General features: G+C 43.0%; 1 protein-coding gene across 2 annotated transcripts in view; it reads left to right on the top strand.

Annotated features, from left to right (window-relative positions):
* Positions 1–22,517, top strand: part of LOC124602927 — a 274,195-nt gene that overhangs the window by 103,662 nt on the left and 148,016 nt on the right. Inside the window, exon 1 of one of the 2 annotated variants that reach the window (XM_047136358.1) lies at positions 1,013–1,030. The exons of the other annotated variant lie outside the window; for it this stretch is intronic. Coding sequence (XP_046992314.1) covers positions 1,028–1,030 — 3 coding nt within the window. The 5' untranslated portion in view covers positions 1,013–1,027. Of the gene's footprint in view, positions 1–1,012; positions 1,031–22,517 lie in introns of those variants that run through there. 2 annotated transcript variants of the gene reach the window in all.

Genomic DNA, 22,517 nt, shown 5'->3' with positions numbered 1-22,517 from the left:
ATAGACACAAAAATCAAACCTACATACATCCCTCAAAAATTCTTCTGTTACATTTTTATGCATACTGAATACGGATAGAGATGTTCATGGTTTATCGTCCCATCGCCGTTGATTCATTAGAGACGATGAGCAAGTTCGGAACGGACAAATAAGGCTAAAGTATTCGGTTTTATGCTTTTCAAAGGCACCATTCCAGTATTTCCCTTAAATGATTTGGCCTAAACAAAGAAAAGCGAAGTCAGGATGGCCAGAATGGACTTGAAACTTGGTCGTCCATAATGGGATCTGAGTGCGCTAGCCGTTGCACCAGCCCCCTTGATTGCTCACGAACGATAATGCAGAAACTGTCATGGGTTCACTGTTTGCCTTTCTACAAATGATGCCCATTGAACGAGATGATGCAGCGATTAAGCCACTGGATGTGTATTTGGGACAAGATTTCCAATCATCCTGATATACTAGGTTTTCTGGGGTTTACTTACGCCAGTTCCGTTTGTCTGGTGGTATCTTGAGTGTTGAGACAACACAACTGCAACTTGACACGAGTTCACAATTTCAACAGTCAATGGACAAGCAATGAACTTACATGTTTGATTTTATTACACATCTTCGGCTAAAACTGCGGTGAAGCTCGAAGTGCGTCTGCACGGACAACTCACACAATGCGGAAAACTAAGGCGACTCGAAATAGTATGTGCTTACGTGGCATTTTCCCTTTACACGCACGGGAGCTCTAGACTCAAGGCTGGAAATAAGTACTGCAGAATCTTCCAAGGTTAGGTCACGGCCTTCGTGGTGCTTACGGCTCATCTCTGACGCAGATAAAAGGTACTGCAGCCTAGTGTTCAAGGTTGCAGAAAAAAAGTCACACGAATTGCATGGGTCTCCTGTTCAAGGTGAACCACATCGCAGGACAAACACTGACAGTGACTCGACAGGCTTTTTGCTTTACAGCTAGTGGTAGGCAACACTAAAACAGCTAGGTAGAGAGAGTGATTCATGGAAAGAAGATACAGCGCATCTTGTAATGGTGAGTTGGAATACCTCAATATTTGCTCCATGCAACGTTTGGTGTGTTAATTTATATTTGGTTTATGACTCAGAAGGTCGATTGCTGCCCGAAGCCGAAGCCGATTAAACGACTATCATCCTAAACTTCGGCCGAATACGAAGCCGAGGGTTTAACTGCCCTAAGAAATGCCGATCAAGATTGGCAAAATGTGAATAAAATAATGATTTTTTAAATATAATATAAACAATTTAACGAGATGATTAAAATTATCTTGCAAACTGTCAAATAATAAGACTTTGAAATAAAGTCAATTATAAAATTTATTTGCTTAAAAATGTACTTGAACAATTACAACTAAATATATATAATAACAGCCAAATGAATCTTAAATTTCCATTATCATTTTGGTATCTATTAATGAAAAAGAATTAATAATCAAAGTTAAACACTCTTACGTTGTAAGCTAAAAATAATAATTTGTCCACATTTTCAACAATCAAGTTACATCGCTTGTCCACATACATCTGTCCCGCTGCGTTGAACAACTGTTCACTAAGAACACTAATAGAAGGAGCAGATAAATATTTAAGAGCAACTGTGTGTAGAAAGTATATGTGTTTTTCTCAAATTCAAACTTCTCTTCTTCTCGGTCAGAGAAAAATTTTCGCAATCGTATGATAAAACACCAAAGTAGGTAATCTAATTCACGAACGAACTTTATTTACTGGCGATGGCGGCCGACCGACGCAAAACAGTGTAATACAATCGACGGCAAGTATGTGAAAGCTTCTCGACTATTGCACTTAAATCGTTGGGTGTCCACCGCGCATGCGAATTTCTAACAGTTGTTCAATTTAGGGCGAGAAATGTACCGCTCTTATGACCATCAGGAAAGTAGTTACTTTGGCACGGGTAGATATTCTCGGCCGCACGTTTCTCTCCCATCCTCCGGCTCTAACGCCGTGCCGCGTCTAATGTTAGTGGTGTGTAACATCACCAGCGTGTCGCGCCCGGTGATTCAGGCTTAAAATGCCGGCTCGGCGCGGTGAGGCAATCGCCACAACCTTGGCGGCCGCCGATCGCGACCCGCCGCCACCCGGCGACCCCACACGGTGCGTCACAGCTTGCGAAAGGCCTCCCGCGCACCTGCGGACACCGGGCGTCTGTGAGTTCCGACACCTCAACCGTCCGGCCGGTTTCCACGTAGAGTATGACGAAGCATCACGCTGTTTCTACTCCTGCCGCCCTGACCGGAGGCAAAGTTTGCGCGTGAGGTCCGGATCGAGGCTCGAGTACAGCGAACTCATGGGTGCCGCCCTCAGGCGTATCCTGCTAGCTTAGCTTCAGTTACGCGCTTTCTCAATGCCAGGTCCCCATTCCTCTGCGTTGCTTGCCTGGAAGAGGGAGGACGAGGAGCGGAGCTCACTTGAAGCGTAGTATCTACATCTGCATCTAAAGCTACGTCTGTATTCCGTAAGCCAACGTAAGTTGCTTGCTAATGCGAACGTAGCGTCTGGTTCTCCCACTCCTGCACCGCCCTTCCTGTTCCATTAACGGATGGTACGTGAAAAAAAGGATGCCAGAATCCAACATATGGGTCATAATTTCTCTAAATTTAATTAACGTCGTGATAATTTTGCCAGATGTATTTTGGAGGACACAGTATACACAGAGGTGGCAAAAGTCATGGGATAACTCCTAATATTGCAGCGGACCTCCTTCTGCCCGGTATAGTGCAGCAACTCGACGAAAAAAATGGTTCAAATGGTTCTGAGCACTATGGGACTCAACTGCTGAGGTCATTAGTCCCCTAGAACTTAGAACTAGTGAAGAACTAGAACCTAAGGACACCACAAACATCCACGCCCGAGGTAGGATTCGAACCTGCGACCGTAGCGGTCTTGCGGTTCCAGACTGTAGCGCCTTTAACCGCACGGCCACTTCGGCCGGCGCAACTCGACGTGGCGTGGACTCTAGTCGTTGGAAGTCCCCTGCAGAAGTAAATCTTCGGTGGGATTCACGTCGGGTGGAGGGACCAAATCATTCGCCAGAATGTACAGTCTTCTTCAAACCAATCACGAACGACTGAAGTCCAGTGACATGACGCATTCTCATGCATAAAAATTCCATTGATGTTTCGGAACATGAAGTCCATCGGTGGCTGCGAGAGGTCTCTAAGTAACCGAACAAAACCTTTTCCAGTCATAAAATGGCTCTAAGCACTATGAGACTTCTGAGGTCATCAGTCCCCTAGAACTTAGAACTACTTAAACCTAACCAACCTAAGGACGTCAAACACATCCATGCCCGAGGCAAGATTCGAACCTGCGACCGTAGCGGTCGCGCGGTTCCAGACTGTAGCGCCTAGAACTGCTCGACCACCCTGGCCAGCTTTCGAGTCATCGAACGGTTCAGTTGGACCAGAGGATCCAGTCCACTCCATGTAAACACAGTCCACAACACTACGAAGCCACAACAAGCTTGCACAGTGCCTTGTTGACAACTTGGGTCCACGGCTTCGTGGGCTCTGCGCAACACGCGAAACGGCTCAAATGGCTCTGAGCACTATGGGACGTAACATCTGAGGTCATCAGTCCCCTAGAACTTAGAACGACTTAAACCGACCTCACCTAAGGACATCACACACATCCGTGCCCGAGGCAGGATTCGAACTTGCGACCGTAGCGGTCGCGCGGTTCCAGACTGAAGCGCCTAGAACTGCTCAGCCACACCTGCCGGCCCACACTTGAAATCTACCATCAGCTCTTACCAACTGAAATCGATACTCATCTGACCAGGTCACTGTTTTCTAGTCGTCAAGTGTACAACCGACGTGGTCACGAGCCCAGGAGAGGTGCTGCAAGTGATGTCGTGCTGTTTGCAATGGCAATTGCGTCGGTCGTCTGCTGCCATAAACCATTAACGCCAAATATCGTCGCACTTTCCTAACGGGTACGTTCGCCGTACGTTCCAATTTCATTTCTGCTGTTCTTTCACGCAGTGTTGCTTCTCTGTCAGCACTGACAACTGTACGCAAACGCCGTTGCTCTCAGTCGTTAAGTGAAGGCCGTAGGCCACTGCGTTGCCCGTGATGAGAGATAATGCCCGAAATTTGGTATTGTCGGTACAGTCTTGACATTGTGGATCTCGGAATACTGAACTTCCTAACGATGTCCGACATGGAATATCCCACACATCTCGCTCCGACTACCATTCCGCGTTCAAAGTCTGTTAATTCCTGTCCTAAGCCTTGACCACGTCAGATACCTTTTCAAATAGATCACCTGCGTAAAAACTACCGCTCCGCCAATATACTGGTCTTTTATACCTTGTGTACGCGATACTACCGCCATCTGTATATGTACCAAATACTATCCCACGAATTTTGTCACTTCAATATATTTTGTTGTTGACTCACTCTCGGACATGGCCTCTAGGAGTGTTCTGAGCAAGGCTCCCCAAGATGGAGATCGTCCCTCTTGTAAAGTCTCTCGTATCAGGCTGTTGAGCATTTCCGTGACACCAAAAGTGGCTAAACAACCCCGTGATGAATCGTCCAGCCCTCCTTTGAATATTTTCTATCTCTTGAACTTCCTAAGGCTTACTTAGAACTACTTAAACCTAACTAGCCCAAGGACATCACACACATCCATGCCCGAGGCAGGATTCGAACCTGCGACCGTAGCGGTCGCACGGTTCAGGACTATAGCGCCTAGAACCGCTCGGCCACCCCGGCCAGCCCACAGCCGAACAGCTGGCCTCCTTATAAAACGCGTTTCCATGATGACGTTTAAAACTTTCGAGGATGTTGGGAAAGAGTGAACAGTGTACACAAGCCATAGTGTTCACATCGTGTTCTCTGTTATACTATGGTTTAGGTTGGACTGTCTTTGTGAAGTTTTTCGATGATTCCTACCTGGTGTTGCATATTCCTTAAGATCTGTTTCAGTTTTGGATTCTGTTTCAAATTTTTTCTGTCGTTTTTATTCAGAAGTGGGGTAGAAATTACCGAAGGAAATGATAGCCTATGGGCAATACTTTGTCATTATAGATTAGAAACAAAGACAGAATCCGTAAATCACGATGCGTGTGAACGCTACTAATCGCTGGTCTTTGTTGATGGCTTCAAACCTCGTCCACTAGTTAGAAACTTTCGCGTCACATTAGAAAAGAGCAAATTAACAATCCGAGGTAGGGAGCTTGGGCCCGATAGTCACTGAGTGGAAAGTAATAAGCGAAAATTAGAAAAATGAGATTCAGCATTTGTCTGTCGATATATGATAAAAATACAAGTGAACGAATTCTACTAATAAATTTACCGTACAATGTGCCACATTCACAATAATTGTGCAGTGTGGCGTCCCGAGCTTCTATGCAGGCATGACGCGGTCGAATAAAATTTTGTCATATTCTTCGCAACAAGGAACAGCAACGAAAATAGCATGCCAAATTTAAAAGAACGTAAAATCCCGAAGATTGGCAAAGTTTTACAGAAGCTTGAAATTTTGCGCGAACTTCAATGCTAGACGGTTTTAATAGTTTTTACAACGAAACTCTGTCTGGAAATCTGGCAGAATACACAAAAGACATTCTGGTCCTATGTAAAGTACACCATCGGCAAGACGCAACCAATGCCTTCACTTGTCGATAACAATGGTGATGTTATTGATAACAGTGCCACTAAAGCAGAGTTACTAAACAATGCTTTCCGAAATTCATTCAAAAATGAAGACGAAGTAAATATTCCAGAATCAGAAACAAGAACTGCTGACAATATGAGTAACTTAGAAATAGATATTCTCGGTGTAGCAAGGCGACTTAAACCGCTTAATAGAGGCCTCTGGTTCAGAATGTATATAAATCAGGTTCCTTTCGGAGTATGCTGATACGATGGCTTCCTACTTACCAATCATACAAAAAGGCTCGCTCGTCGAAAGACCCGTAGCTAGAGACTGGAAAGTACCACAACTCAGACCAGGAACGGAGAAGGAAAATAGGAGTGATCCACTAAACTACAGATCCATATCACTAACGTAGTATTTTGGTGCATTTACTGTGTTCGAACATTATGCATTACCGTGAAGAAAGCGATTTAGAGACAGATAGCCAATACGGATTCAGAAAATATTGTTTCCGTGAAACACAAATAACTCTATTTTCATGACGTAATGAATGCTATCGACAGATGACGTCAAATTGATTCCGTGTTTTTATATTTCCATAAGGTTTTGACACATTTTCTCGCAAGCGACTTCTAGTGAAATTGAGTGTCTATGGAGTATTGTCTCAGGTAACTGGATTCGTGATTCCCTGTAGGAAGGTCGAAGTTCATAATAACTGTCGGAAAGTCATGGAATAAAACGGAATTAATATCTGCCGTTCCCCAAGGAACCGTTATAGACCCTCTGCTGTTCCTGTTCTACAAAAACGATTTACGAGACAGTCTAAGCAGTCCTCTTCGACTGTTTGCAGATGATGCTGTTATTTACGATCATGTAATGTCATCAGATGATGAAAATGAACTGCAAAATGATTTAGACAAGACATCTGTACAGTGCAAAAAGTGGTAATTGACTCTAAATCATGAAAGCATGAAGTCATCCACATGAGTACTAAGAGAAATCCACTAAAATTCGGTTACTCAATAAATCATACGAAGGCTGTCATTTCAACTAAATACTTAGAGATTACAATTACGAATAGCTGAAACTGGAAGTATCAGATAGATAATGTTGTGGGGAAGCAAACCAAAGACTGCAATTTATTGGCAGAGCATTTAGAAAACGCAACAGGTATACTAAATAGACTTGCACCCATTACGCTTCTCCGCCTTCTTTTGGAGTACTGCTGTGCGGTGTGAGATCCACATCAGATATGTTTGACGGAAGACATCGAAATAAATTCACAGGACAGCTCGTTTTGTATTATAGCGAAGTAGGGGAGCTAGAGCCACGGATATGATGCGCGAATTGGTGTGGCAATCATTAAAACAAAGACGTTTCTCGTTGCGACAAGGTTTGCTCACGAAATTTCAGTCACCTACTTCCCCTCAGAGAAGTCCGGGTGGCGCGTAAGGACCTAGGCGTTCGAGAGTGGAACGGTAAAGAAATAGCTTGAAGGTGGTTCTATGAACTTCCCACTAGGCACTGAATTGCAGAGAAATCAAATAGGTATTGTTGAATTCTCACTTCGCTCAAATGGTGACAGGCAGCGATGACAATGCTTGGCAGGACGTCCTTATCAGTGTTTATTGGCGTCTTGTGCACAAGCCACATTGTTCACGTCATGTCTCTATTACACTGTGGTTTATGTTACACTGTATTTGCCATTTTTTTCAACGATGCCTACCTGATCTTGTAAAGCCCTGTTGAATTTTGTTTCAAATTTTTTCTGTCTGTTTGTATTCGGATCTGAGATGTGAATTACCGACGGAAATGCTAACCTGTGGGCAATATTTTGAGATTACAGACTAGAAATAATGACAGAATTTGTAAGTCACAGTATGTGTAAACGCTACTAGTCGCGTCTCATGAAGTCAAAGCTCATCGAGTAGTTAGAATTTTGCATCAGATTTCCGCTTTCCGTTCCTAGGCATGGGATTTAACCAAGAACATTGACGTAAATTGTTGTGACTAGTTAATTTACGCCAACTCTTCTTCTTCCCAGTCAGCCAAATATAAATGATGAAAATATGTTCCACCATTTCAATTCCAATCGACTACTCCAGCGTAATAAAGGGAGTTGAAGATCTGGCCTGTAAAGGCTAGTAACTGGCCTAAGGAAATGTAAAATAAAGGATACGTCCGCTTAGCATAGAGGCAAAGATGGGGGAAGGCGCTGAAATCAGAAGTAACACTTAACTATGTCGTCTCTTACTTGGTGAAAGTTAACAGTATGAATAATTCAGAAAACAGAGACAAAGATATACTCGAAAAAATACAATAAAAGAAGTAAATGAGATGTCCTGTTTATGCAACATGGGAACGTGGTAATGTGGTGCGATGCAAAAAAGTGTTACGTCACGGTCTAAGCTCGGCACCTGTTCATTGCAGATTCCGAAACTTCTCGCACTAACGCCTCGGAACTATTTTGCGAAGCTCGTTGTGAGACTAAAGGAGCGTTCCGGAGATTAGCATAACCGACCGTTTCGCAACGGCGCGAGGGACGCTTCGCTGCGCTCGACAGACCAGCGACAGAGGTAGAGAATGCATGCGCGTGAGCGCGTGTGACGAGCCCCAAGGCTGAGATGCGCTGCAGGATGCACGTGTTGGCAATGCCTCGCACGTGTGTCGTCCACCAGCTGCGTTCGCACCTGCGGTTGGGCAAGGCACTATGGCAGAGGGACGGATGCGGGCAGAACACCTGGTGAGAAATTACGGACTGTGCGCCGCAGAGCAAATTTACTGAAGCGCTGAGTCGTAAGTGGACGAATGTGCGGATCTGTTTTTCGATGGGGGGAACAATCTGTCCAAAAATATCTTCACGGAATCGCAGTTAACTGAGACAGCAGCATACACTCTTCTAGTTGCAAGATAGGTACGGAAATGAAGTACGTTCAAGGTCCTATGTCAGTTGACGCTTTTGAGATGTGAAGGTACAGGAGGTCGCTGAGAATATCATGGATAAACAGACGAGCCAACAAATCAATACTTCAAAATATGAGGGTGGAGAACAGGCTGTCCACTATATGTTTCCAGAGAATCTTGCAATTGTTTACTCACATAGTTCGAAGGCAGGAGGATAATTTGGAAAAGATCATCATCCAAGAGAAAAGACTGCGGGGAAGACCACCGAGACGATGGATGGACCAGATAAAGGGGAAGAGGAACGAAATATTGGACCAGCTTCTCCGAGATGCAGGTGACGAGAAGCAAATGTAACGAGGGTCATGTGATGGGTTACCAACTTTCAGCTATACATGTAAGTATTAAAAGCTGACTTTTAAACTATTGTCCCGCTGAAAATGAGGGTGTGATCCGATGCCAGTGTAAAGCTTTAAATAAAGCCTACCATGCATCAGACGTCGACATTAAGCCACCGTGTAGTCCCTGAAATTGGTGTGTGCTGCGGAGCATCGTTTTTATGAAATATTTAGGATGAAAAACAGTTCGTTTCACACTATTATCTTAATGTGAGGCATTTGTCCAGTTGTTACTACGCAACTTCGCAAAACTACATGATACGAGTAAAATTCAATGTTCTCTCAGCAGAACACCGAAAGACATTTAACGCATGCGAACAAAAAACTCTATAGGGGCAAAATAGGAGCTGCACTATGCATACTTATAGGATGGAAGAACTGTCGCATCATCTCTTTTGCCTTGCCAAAGTTTGAAAACGTTAGTTGTCACGTAACAGCAAGACAACTCTAGTGAGGCGTCCGAGGTCGTTTCTATTGAATTGTCTTCTGCTAATGTTGAAGTAAGAGTTGGTATTGACAGTTCATTCTTCTGGAATGCGGTGAACACTGAGTCATTCTGATGACAAAAAGGTGTGACTACCACCTGACAGATAGTGTCTCCTGCAGCTGTTTTAGCGTTTTTTCCGCAGGCGACTCATGATGCTCCTTTTCCAGAAATGGCAATATTGCACCTGAGGTGTTGTTAAATGTATTTGTTCACAACCGCAAGGTGCCATTCTTAAATACAAGCTGTAACAACAGAAACTGCTTAAAGATCAGTTCAGATTTAAGAATACTTTCTGTTCTGAAAACGTTTCATAAAAAATTATTATTTAATTTTTTTAGCTCTTCCTATTTCACTGTTGATTGTGCCAGTGCATAATCGTTACTTTTAAGATGAGACTGTCCTCGGTCAACCATGGTTACAGATACCATATATTGCTACAGCTGCCACTTGAGAATGACGTAATTGGTAGAAATAGCGATCGTGAACAAATGTCCATAGTGACATTCCAAGCTCAAAAAGCTGTCATTTCTAAAACAATTAAGGTCTGTGGACGCAACTAAACGCAAAATTATGTTACTTGATGTAAATTTTCCGAGCCCGAAACTCATTACCAGCGATAATTCTCCCTTAGGAGAGTTAAGATGGATATAATGTTTATAAAGTCCCCTCCAGCACGTAACGATCACACTGCGGTTGCACGAGTCATATTTCGAGAACATCCTGTTCAGGACACAGCTTGTATTCGCCCTTAAGTACGAAGGCTAAGAGAAGTATTTGTACAACCTTTCAACGGACATTTGCAGTAAAATAACTTTCTATAATGTATTCCAGATCTGAGATATCTACATTTCGTGGCTATACCGCATCACATTACGTAAAGGTTAATATTCCACAGACACGTTAAGGTAAAGAATGCAGATACGATCGTGCATCCCGAAATCGACATTTAAACGGTTCGAAACAGTGTTGGCTACATTGCGGTAGCGAGTTTGAAAAGTAACACGTCACCGAAGAACAAGTCCTTAAGAATTGCAAAGAATAAAAATATACTGAGAATGAAGGCAGTGCCTCTTTGTAGCAAAGTTGGAGTGAGACAGAGATGGCCTGGGCTGATAGTGGGCACGGCTCATTACGCTTCGGCGAGTAATGTCACGGCCGAGCGTAATGCCGAGCCGCCAGCGCCGGTGCACGCGACACCACCGCACCACACGGCACGCAGCCAAGGACTCCCCGAGAATGCCGCGCGGAAGCCGGAACAATAGCGTAGTCACGTGAGGGGACAGCCGGCAACCTATAGCACCCGGTCCTCGGCGTCTCTCCTTGTAACGCTTGCCCTTTCTGCTATGCACAGGAGCCAAAATGTTACTCGTCAGCGAAATCCGCATACAACTGCCAGCCCAGACGATACTGAGGGAGGGGTGAAGTGATATTACCCACCGGAGCCGGATTGCTGCGAGACGCCCAGGAATCGCCCATGGAACCTTTATTAGAAAGTATACACGTTTAAATTTATGGCTAAAAGACGAACATCATCTTTGTAGACAGATGCGTACCAGGAATCGGTTCAGTTCTGGGTGGAGGGGCAGGGGCTTTGGCCGGTTTGTCTCCACCCCCCCCCCCCCTCGCCGTCCTTCGAAATATAGCCTGCTGACAACCAAAGTGTTAAAGTGCCACAAGGGGTAAAATTGCTGATAAACGGTGACTGTCGTGAGGAGAGTTTTTATGCAAATGTTTAGTGAATTCATACCTGTCGAACCAGTATACATAAATGAAGCGCAGAAAGAAAAAGCTTGCCAGTAAGCAACACTGCTCCTACATCGATCTTTGTAAACACGTACGTAATGTTTTTCTCTATTGAGATGAATATTCATTTACAGTATTCTGGAGATGGAAGAGGGCAAATTTTATGGAAGTAGTTAAGTCAATGGCGCCACGGGTCTTTCTGACACTCAGCGGACCTCATTACTGCTACATTCGTGTGCGCAAAGGGTTCTTCGAGACGTAGAAGCTCTTTGCACTCGCTCTTTGCCTTAAGCGTTTTAGGGAAACCACAGAAACCTATAACTTCCACTCCCGAAAGCGAGTGCAGTGTGTTAAAACCGTGCCATTTCGCTCGGTAACGCGCATCGTCTCCTCATCAATGCTGGAATACAGAACGCCAATACTGGGTGTAACACCGCTGCATGGCAATACGGATAATCGACAGCTTAACGTACTGTGCATCAGGCAGCATTTCTCGCTAAGCTGTAGCACTCGTTCAACTCGCTAACCGTTCTGACAAAGGTGAAACCAAAAGCCCTTAACATTATGCAAGTCAAAGCGCACCTTGTGTTCAAAACAACGTTTGATTTATTAAGTGCTTCACTTTCCTTCCCAGACGCGGGAAAAATCTGCTGGAGCTTTACTCGACTCTCATAGAGTAGAGCTCTGAAACAAAAAAATTGTAAATTTGTGATAAGATCTTATTGGACCAAACTGCTGAGGTCATCGGTCCCTAAGCTTACACACTACTTGATCTAACTTAAACTAACTTACGCAATGGACAACACACACACCCGTGCCCGAGGGAGGACTCGAACCTTCGACAGGGGAAGCCGCGCGGACCGTGGCAAGACGCCTCAGAAACTTTGAAGCCACAGTCGTGTTATATTCGGGTACCTCTCACACACTAACCACATTGCTATCTATTCTTGTTCCGTGCCCTTATACAACTTCTTAAGTAGCGTTATAGATTCGCCACTGCACCTTCGGAGGTCACGTTTGGTACAGGTAGTATTCTGGTTCTGGCAGATTAATAGATGATCTTCAACCTGTGGCAGTCCACATCGCATATTTCGTCCCCATTGAGGTACCTTCCATTTAACAACATTGGTCTGGGAAAACTGTAGCTAGTAGTCGGTTGCATCCTGCGCGACTCTGGAGAAATCTAAACGGCTGACCCTTCTAGAGAAGAAACAGTGAGAGACATGATGCAATACAACTCTTTTTTATCAGTTTTCCTGCTTCAGTGGAAACTGTGACACTATAAAGAATGCAACTCGCAGAAATTAATTTTTTACCATGGATTAGGAATGTGACAGTACAACTGCTGATTATGACAGAACTGTACGTGGTCTCAGACTCTGAGAATTCAGTAAAGTGTTAATCCTCCACGAGCTGCAATCAGAGCCTCTAAATGTCGTGGCATGACTACGTCCGTGGTGGATCACAACCCACACAGTTTGTATGCGAATCCAAGGACATCCACAATGCCTGCTGGAGTCTCTGATGACTAAACTGTCAGACAACTACATTCCAGACACATTCTGTTAATATATCAGGCGAAACTGTAGGCCTCGGATGTAGTGGACTCCTTCATTGCTTGATGAATCCTTCGATATCCCTCGCTCTGTTTGCTGTGAGAATTATCCTGCTGAAATATCGTATTTGAAGTTGCCCGCAAGAGTGGCTGTTTCTTGGTTCTGAAACTGCCTATTGCAGCAGTTACTGTTAAAATTATCTTCCACAACGCATGAGACTAAAACCGTCTGTTGTATCCAATGTGGTCCTAAATCGTAACACTTGACGTCTGCTCACTATGCTACCCAACAATTGCCAGTGTGCGATCACCAAATGCATGATGCCATGACTGTCGAACAGGATAAACTGCATTCTCTCCCAAACAACATTTTGCCAGTCAACAGGATGGCCTTTACATATCCGTTGTTGTCTCGGCCATCCGCGGTTGAACTCCTGCAGCATAGTGTCAAAACGGCAGACGAATCTGTGCGACCTGTTACGTCCGGTTGGTCAAGATGGTAGTCATCCGAGACTGTGATCACTCTTCGTAGTACAGCATACCCTGGTAGATGCGAAAGACCCTCTCAACGCACGCTCGTCAGTCCTTGTCCTGTGCATATCAATATTCGTTATACGGCAAAACTATTTCCCATTAAGTGGTCATTCTGACGCTTTCGAACTGATACGCGAAACCACACTTTAAAAAATTCTGTCACATGATTTTTTGAAAATAGATGTTCTTGACTCAGTCTGTAGTGCTGATTCTGAAAATTACTTTCCGTTTGTCCTATCATGTAGAGGTTTTTTACAAAATTTCCGTTTGTCCTATCATGTAGAGGTTTTTTACAAAATTTCCGTTTGTCCTATCATGTAGAGGTTTTTTACAAAATTTCATATTTTTTTATATTTGAGTAATCCAAGTTCAAATATTAAAATAAAATTTCAGTCACTGTCTATATTTTTATGATTATTGATTTATTTTTAAAGCATATACTGAAATTACTACGAACAATTGTCTTAACAACATTATGAGAACTCTGTTACATTTAATATTCAAACTTTCTCATTTTTCATTACCTCGCAGAATCTTCAGCTTTACTGTCCCTCTCCAACGGGAGGAGGTCTCCCGTCTTCAATGTCCGACAATAGTCGGCCATTATATCGGCTATCATACTTGCATTTCACGTTCCGTGATTCCTCTTCTCTACCTTCTTAATGACCTAGTGGAAGCATTCTCAGCATTCCCAGAAGTTGTGAGAAGTAAGCAATATGTGATCGTAGGTAATAGACTCATGCTACAAGCCGGCCGCTGAGGCCGAGCTGTTCTAGGCGCTACAGTCTGGAACCGCGCGGCAGCTACGGTCGCAGGTTCGAATCCTGCCTCGGGCATAGATGTGTGTGATGTCCTTAGGTTAGTTAGGTTTAAGTAGTTCTAAGTTCCAGGGGACTGATGACCTCAGATGTTAAGTCCCATAGTGCTCAGAGCCATTTGAACCCTCATGCTACAAACCAACCTGAAACCTTCAAACATGATTTTGACAGTTTTCCCACAATTTATTCGACAGAAAGTTTTCAGTAAATACCTGAAAGCAATGTAAGCATCTTTTTCTCTAACTTTCATTGTATAAGGAGCGATCAAAAAGTTTCCGTTCGAAGGCCGTACAGTCCATAATCAGACGCCAATCAAACAAAATCGCCTTGAGCACTGAGGCAATCATCCCACTGACGCACCAGGTTGAAAACACCCATTTGGTAAACCACCGTCTCCTGCTGCTAAGGAAGTCCACGAGTGCCTGCTGCACATCCTCGTCCGACAGGAATCGTTGATCCTTCAAGGCTTTTCTTAAGGGACCATGGGGAGAGGCCAGGTCTATACGGCGAATGCTCGAGTGTCTCCCACTTGAGTTGGCTTAACTACTGCGTTACGACGTTTGTGATACGGGACCGTACGTTATCACGAAGCAGCAGCACCCCTTGGCGCAGCGTTTCACAATGGTAATTTTCGACATCGACAGACATGCTGCCAGTACACATCCTTCATTCTCCGATATCTACCTGTTTTTTTCTTCGGCAGCCAAGAAAAGAATAACAGTATGTTGGTCCAGTTTGGATGAATTTATTAATAAAGCCCCCATTGTTCGCGTTTCCGCATTTACCGCACGCACGTCGGGAAGACACGAATGCCTCACTGGTCCCTTGCCTACATGGCAGTGTTATACACCCGCATTGGTGTCGCGCTACGTTGCATATACGCTACACGAATGCCCTCAGAGGAAGCTTCTGTTTTGCCCCTTATTTCCTAAACTTAGTGATCCTCGTCAAATTGTGAATATGAGGACAAAAGAAAAAAAAGCAGAATTCAATTTTCCTCAAGCGATAAAGAGAAATTTCATTGAAAAACACTTAAAGCATGATCCATTTTATGGAAGAGTCCTAATAAATTTGTTCATCAATCCTAATCTGATATGTAGTGTAGGAAGCAACACTTTCTTGAGTTCTATAAGCAGCTCATGTAAGATGTTCTTCGTCAGATACGAAATATCTTTTGGCCAAACCTTTACACTCCAGTGCCTTTCCTTTGCCCGGCTACCCCCTCACGCTAAAAGTGGGGCATTTTCGTGACTCCAGCTGCCCAGCTTGCTTCGCTACTAAAATTCCTACGACTAAAAGTAAAATAAACTTTATTCCATTATTAAAAAACTAACCGAGACAGAAGAAGACGAAGAACGACTTTGAAATAAGAGAAAACTTTATTTAAGGACATTTATTTATTTCAGTCATCCGATATCATGCTGCCTGATGTTATGCCTCCTTTGAGGCATACTGGCACTTGATTTTACGTTTCCATTTCATTTAATGGCCATTCGTTGACTGTGCTTGGCGAATCACTGACGTTATTACTTATGCAAGAGAGAGCGTCTTTGGGCCCATGTATACTTCGTCTCTCTTCAACCTTAATCACTTAATGCTTACGAACAGTTCTTCATATATCCTGAGTTTGAAATTATTTGGGGAGTTTTATAGACATATTACACTTTCCACTAACGTTGACGTACATTATTATACTGTTCGCATAAAAGTCTGATTTTGTGCTTTCAACAAGTTCTTTATCGACAGAGAGATTCTCAAATTATTTGCATAGAGTTTCACTTTTATGAAAATAAAATTTTCTCGTCTACTACTTCTTCGCACCAAAGTTTGTGTCCCACAGCTCTCCTTCAAGTTCTTCGGAGGGCGGAATGACGTCAAAAGACACTCTTGTATTAAACGTTATGTTCCTCCATGCCTATTCAAGTTTATGTTTCCTAACTATTCGCTGACGTTACTGGAGAGTGTTATCTGAGGGTAGTGAGCAAGTATGATTTAGGCACCAACGGAAATTCTGTTGTATTATTAAACTAAGAAGTTTTACCCTTCTGGACGGCGTGTGCCCTTACCTTGCTCCAACTAGTGTATCGATTCACCGAGCATGTCATTAGAGCGGCTACAATTCAAAATTAAATCCGAACCACAATGAAGTTCCATATTTTTCACACACGAAAAGCTTTTCTGGAGCAGAAACTCACTTTGAATAATGGAAAAATCTCATAAGACAAAAGAGGCATTGAGACGAGAAGTCGTAATATTAAAAACTGTTCTGTGGAATACATTTAATTCGAGCATTATTAATTAAATTTACATGAATTGTTTGCTAGTGACACGGAAGTACGTAGTTGCGATTGCAGAACAGCAGCTTCTGCCCTTCTCTCGCCTTGTAATATGAAGCACAACAAATGGCATTGGCTTTGATATCGACACAGTAAATGCATTATTTATTTTCTTTATTGTCATCTCATCCTATTAACTACTGCTACTATGTCAAAGCAGACTAACCAGCGCCGGGGTAACATTTTTTGGTCCCATCATCGAGCAAGTTCTTCACATGGCGGATAAACAAGTAGAACCTGCCGCCACAGTAGGCGACCGGCAAATGTCACATGTGACAACAATGACGCCACGGTATTGGCATGCAAAGGACGACGGCACGCACGACGTGATCTTTCAGCGAGGTGGCGGAAGAATTCAACTGCAAGTGCTTGCTCCGATCCTTATAATGGGTGCCACAGACATTAAGTCAGACAAGCAAATACCAAGGATGCTGTATGAAGCAGACAGTTGACGGCAGAGCTCTTTGTGTACTGGCGACGTTAATGGCGTAACCTTGACATAATCCGTGGATTGTTGTGTTCTTCAAGCTCTCATAATGCATGGCCGTGCTGCAGAAATGTAGGTTGGTGAGTTGGGTCTGAGATAACATTAATTGCCTCAAAGTCAACAAGAAGATTATTTGATCAGTTTTCTAGAATCTGTACAACAGGGGCTTACAGCCAGTTTTAACGTCGCGCTAAGGGAGGGTAAGTATAACAGCTGTCAGATGATCTCTATGGCCTCACATTGATATAAATTGTTCACTAGAATAACGGACGAAAGAATAGAAAGGCCTCAGAATACGGAAGGGTACCAGAAGCAATTGTGTTCTGACTTTCAGTAATCGAAGCTTGAATCAAAATAAGGCGACCTTATCTTCTCGGCCATTTGTGGACCCAGAGAAAGCCTCCGACATTGTAAGCTCTAATGAGCAATCGAAAGCTCTGAGACGAATGAAGATAAAATATAAGTCAGCTTGTTAAGACAAAATATTATAGGACACCAAGTGGGAGCAACAAAACTAAAATCGAAAGAGACGTGATGTTGCTACTAATGGAGATACGATAGTGTTTAACTTTATCAGCTGTCTGACCGGGATGTCGGTAAAGCCCTGAAGGAGCCCAACCACTTTGTCTTTCTGGAGCTGTGATAATGTCGAAGACTCCGTTGTATCTTTCTCTCAGACTTGTCAAGTCCAGTAGCACAACAGAAGAGTCGCTATAGAGTTTGGAAGAAAATTTCGGAATAAATGTAAGGGAAACAAATAACAGACGTCAGCATTCTCAGACCATAGTCATTCAGATGTACAATAACGAAGACTTAAGAACTGATTTAACATGTTACGGACAGAATGAACTGAGAATGGTATAAAAACAAAAATGGGGAAGGCGCACTATGAAAAGTGAAAGAATTTAGCTGTATAGGAGACAACACTGCAGAAGATGTCCGAAACACAGTATGTGTCAGAGTCACATTGGCACAGACGGACAAAGCTTTCTTCAACAACAGAGCCCAACTAATATCAAATATTGACATGGATTTAGAACCGGTTTTGTAAAATAGAACGTCTGGAAGTCAGTATTGTATGGATGAAAAATCCAAGGGGAAGAAGCTTGAGACATATGAAATCCGATGCTGCAGAACGATGTTAAAATATCAACAAGGCAGATAAATAGCGAAATTAAAGGTGCTAGGTGTGTGTGTGTGTGTGTGTGTGTGTGTGTGTGTGCGTGTGTGTGTGTGTGTGTGTGTGTGTGTGTGTGTGTGTGCGTGTGCTAAGGTATTCAGAAAAAGTTAATCTGACACTCGAAAAAGAAATTACGTCAATAAGTAAAACATATTTTCTAGACTATTTTATGTAAAAGAAATGCAGAAATGAATTAACAAAAGATGTGAAAAAAGGGAGAACGACATCAAAAGAATTAAAAGACAGAAATATTTGTGAAAGGTCAATACTAGCTGAGTGCCTTCGCAGTCGATACGTTACCACTTGAGCTGCCTATGCACGCCCGACAGAATAACTCATGATTTCATCTTGCCATTGGTCCCCCAACCACTTTGTCCTTCTGAAACGATGATAAGTCGAAGACTCCGCAGTACCTTTTCTCTCAGAATTGCCAGGCCTAGTAGCACAGCAGAAGAGTCGCTATAGAGCTTCGGTATGAAGGGAAACAAATGACAAAACAGAAACTTTGAAATCCTTCCTGAAGTGTGCACACATAGCACAATTGGTGGTGAACTGCCTGCCAAAATTTAGCATCCGTGTTCGTGTTTGGGTCCGACACACAGTTTTATCACGTCACGAAACTTTCACCCCTGCGTATACTTTTATAAAAGCATAATTGTAATTTGAAAAGAAAGACTGACGACTTGAAATAAAAATATTTTTCCAGAGGAAAGAATTTCATAAGGATTAACGTTGTGGTGATGGTGGCGGTATGTATAGGGCTCTCAACAGCAAGATCATCGGCGCCCGTAGTCAACTGATTGGATACGAATGTGGTTTCGTTTTGTGAAAAGTATCCAGTAAAAGGGAAACTGTAAAATGTAATCCTCGGCCACCCTGGGACATTCTCTCATCCACACTCACACTGTCACACATAATGCCAAAAGACATACTCCTCAAGGCACTTTGTGAGTAAAATACACAGACCATCACTACACAACACCCAGAATTGTGCAACAGGAAACTGTGCCTAGTTGGACAGTGGAAAAATAATGAAGCAGTCAGCCTGGAAACAAATTACAATTTTCAGAAAGATACTATTAGGATGATTATACATCGAAGAGAATCTTAAAACATGGACCATAATCGATTCATTATCTTCTAAAATAAAGGGGAGGTCATCTGGTAAGCTTGGAATCCATGTGTCACAGGACAGTGGCCCAACCCGAGGCGTGTTAAGAGTACTTCCTCTCGCTGCAGTGGCCTGAAGGAAAAATTCCACAGCCGCGTCGCTGGTTGCACCTATCACAGCTTGTTGCTCCTCACACCATATCATTCCTCCTCCACAGACGCACGATCTTGTGTTTCAACAGTAAGGTAACTGCATATATGGGGGCAGCACACTCAGAAATTGTGCTCTCTAAGCAGGCATTCTTAGCTCGTTCATTATCCTGAGTGCCAAAGTGCCCTAGTACCCAGCAGAATGACATCTCCTTGCCCAGCCTCTGTAAGTGGGAAAGGATGTCGTGGATTAGCTGAAGATACTTTTCTGCTGGATACACGTGATAGACAGCCTAAAGTGCATTTAGGGAGATGGTACGGATGAGGAATTAAGTTGCAGGAAGACGCAGGATCTGCCCCAGCTCCCTCAAGGTGGCAGATATTGGGTTGGTGCATAAGGTCGTAGCGTTTTCCCGCAAGTTTACACAGCAGATACAGATAACAGAGACTTTAGTCGTCAATAATACGTATATCGTATATTCTCCATCATTGTTTACAACAACCTGGCGACACTGCGGTAACTTTTCGATTCCGCTACTGGAGAAATCACGTGGTTTTGAGGGGAAGAACTCGAGCCACGTTCGGAGCGCATTTTCACCCGGAGAGGAAGTTCCTTGTAGGTTTTTCGGTGAAGAGCGGCAAAGGTGAAAATCTGAGAGCGTAATATCAGGCGAATAATGTGAGTGAGGAACGACTTCCCAACCGAAGCTCCTGTATAGTATTTTTTGTCAGTCTAGTAGAATGCAGGCTGTCGTTATCGTGGAGTAGCATCACTTAGCGCTGTCTTTCTGGTCGTTTCTCTTGGACTGTTTCTTCAAAACGTCTCAGTAGTTGACAATAAATATCCGCAGTGATGATTATACCTCAGGGAAGAAACAAACGGTCGCTGTTTCACCAGATGCATTGCATTATGTTTTGTGAAGGCGAGCAGGTCTTTGTATGGGAAGCGGCTGCTTTGTTTGGGCTAAACCATTCCTTCCTTTTCCTTTTGTTAGCATAAAGACATCATTTCTCATCACAAGTAACGATACAGGATAGGAATAGTCGATGTTGTTCACGAGCCAGTTGATAACGAGCAAGCAGAGATGCACATAGGGCCACCCGCTGACTTTTATGATTTTGGCTTAGAGCGTGCGGTACCCATTTTTGAACCTTCCCCATTGCATACAATATGAAAATAACAACCGTCATATAAAATCCTTTCACGATATCTTCGCAACACACAACTGATGCAAAATTATCTGCATCCAATACAGGCTGTGATATCACCCATAGTCAACCACAAAAAAAACCAGCACAAGACATCATTGACATCGATTTCTGGGCATCTACTGCACCCTTCCCCTCCAAATGCCACACCAGCCACTACAGTAATAAACAATGGACAAATAGTCCTAGGTTAATCTCGTTTAAGACGGTTTATTTTTAAGCAAAATTTCTCTGTATGTATGATGTACAAACGCCTGCAGGTGAACAGAACATGTTCGAAACGCGGTGTATTACGTTAGATTAAACATAAAACAAAAAATAAAAAAGTTACTGGTAGCTGAAATTACAAATAAATAATTGTCCCACACAGTCACGGTTCACAAACGTAGCCATTATGGCCGAAAATAAACACTAATGGCTTGTTCTTGCTACATGAAACTGGAGGTACTACCCAACGTAAAAACATACGACTTGTAATAGCTGTTATTATTAATCTGCAAATGATGTAAATACTGTTGAAATGTTGTTCAGTACACTATCTTCAGTCACCAATAGAAATATCTGAACTTATACGCGTTTCGCCCTGTATATCGTAAGGAAGATAGTCAACGAAGTTCTCCTTCACACAACCTGCACATAAAGCCGCTTTGAAAATTCTCATCACTTTTCTCAACAACACTTGGCAAACGCTAAAGATGAGTAACTGAAAATTCAAAAGAACTCTTGTGTTTTGAAGCTATGTATGTGCAACTTAATGGGTAGGTACGTTTAGGAGACTGGAGAAATGGCCCCAAATTGGCATAGTAATTCTCATTGCTAAAAGTAAGCCACGGACAGTGTATAACCGTGCGAATGCTGCCTCGATTTCGCAATCGATAACGTAGTTGTTTTTTAGAACAATGTAATTAAGTTCGCTGATAGGGAAATGTTCATAGGATACTTTGTCCGTATCAACTGAAGATAGTACTGATGTGCTCTTGAATTGTTCAAGGGTCGGTCTGATAAGCGACGTGAAGGCGATGAAAACTGGATTCTGTTATTTTGGTTGACTGTGTACTACAAAACGATTTTCCGTTGGGTGTCTAGCGAACGTAATAATACCCGAGAACTGAATCATCTCACCAATAGGTTTCTTCCAATTACTGGATGGATATTCCTTGAGTATTCGTAATGATTCAGTACTACTATGCTACAAGACCATAGAGCAACCGGAAATCGAACAGATTTGCGCGACCTAGTTGCGATAATGACACACGCCTCGCCCATCGACCAACTGCGCTTTTGTTTACTGACAGGTCTTCGTAGGCATTCTGCAGACGCCAATAAATATCCCCGATGCTCTGATTTTCGCTCAATTCAATGTCATTTTAAAGGCTATACAGGGTGGTCCATTGATCGTGACCGGGACAAATATCTCACGAAAAAAGCGTTAAACGAAAAAACTACAAAGAACGAAACTTGTCTAGCTTGTAGGGGGAAACCAGAGGGCGCTATGGTTGGCTTGCTAGATGGCGCTGCCTTAGGTCGAACGGATATCAACTGCGTTTTTTTAAAAATAGGAACCCCCACTTTTTATTACATATTCGTGTAGTACGTAAAGAAATATGAATGTTTTAGTTGGACCACTTTTTCGCTTTGTGATATATGTTGCTGTAATAGTCACAAACATATGGCTCACAATTTTAGACGAACAGTTGGTAACAGGTAGGTTTTTTAAATTAAAATACAGAACGTAGGTACATTTGAACATTTTATTTCGGTTGTTCCAATGTGATACATATACCTTAGCGAACTTATCATTTCTGAGAACGCATGCTGTTACAACGTGATAACCTGTAAATACCACATTAAAACAATAAATGCTCAAAATGATGTCTGTCAACCTCAATGCATTTGGCAATACGTGTAACGACATTGCTCTCAACAGTGATAAGTTCGCCTTCCGTAATATTCGCACATGCACTGACAATGCGCT

The sequence above is a fragment of the Schistocerca americana genome, chromosome 1 (genome assembly GCF_021461395.2).
Source record: "Schistocerca americana isolate TAMUIC-IGC-003095 chromosome 1, iqSchAmer2.1, whole genome shotgun sequence".
NCBI lineage: Eukaryota > Metazoa > Arthropoda > Insecta > Orthoptera > Acrididae > Schistocerca > Schistocerca americana.
The sequence above is the reverse complement of the archived record's forward strand: the minus strand, read 5'-3'. Positions and strand labels throughout refer to the sequence as shown.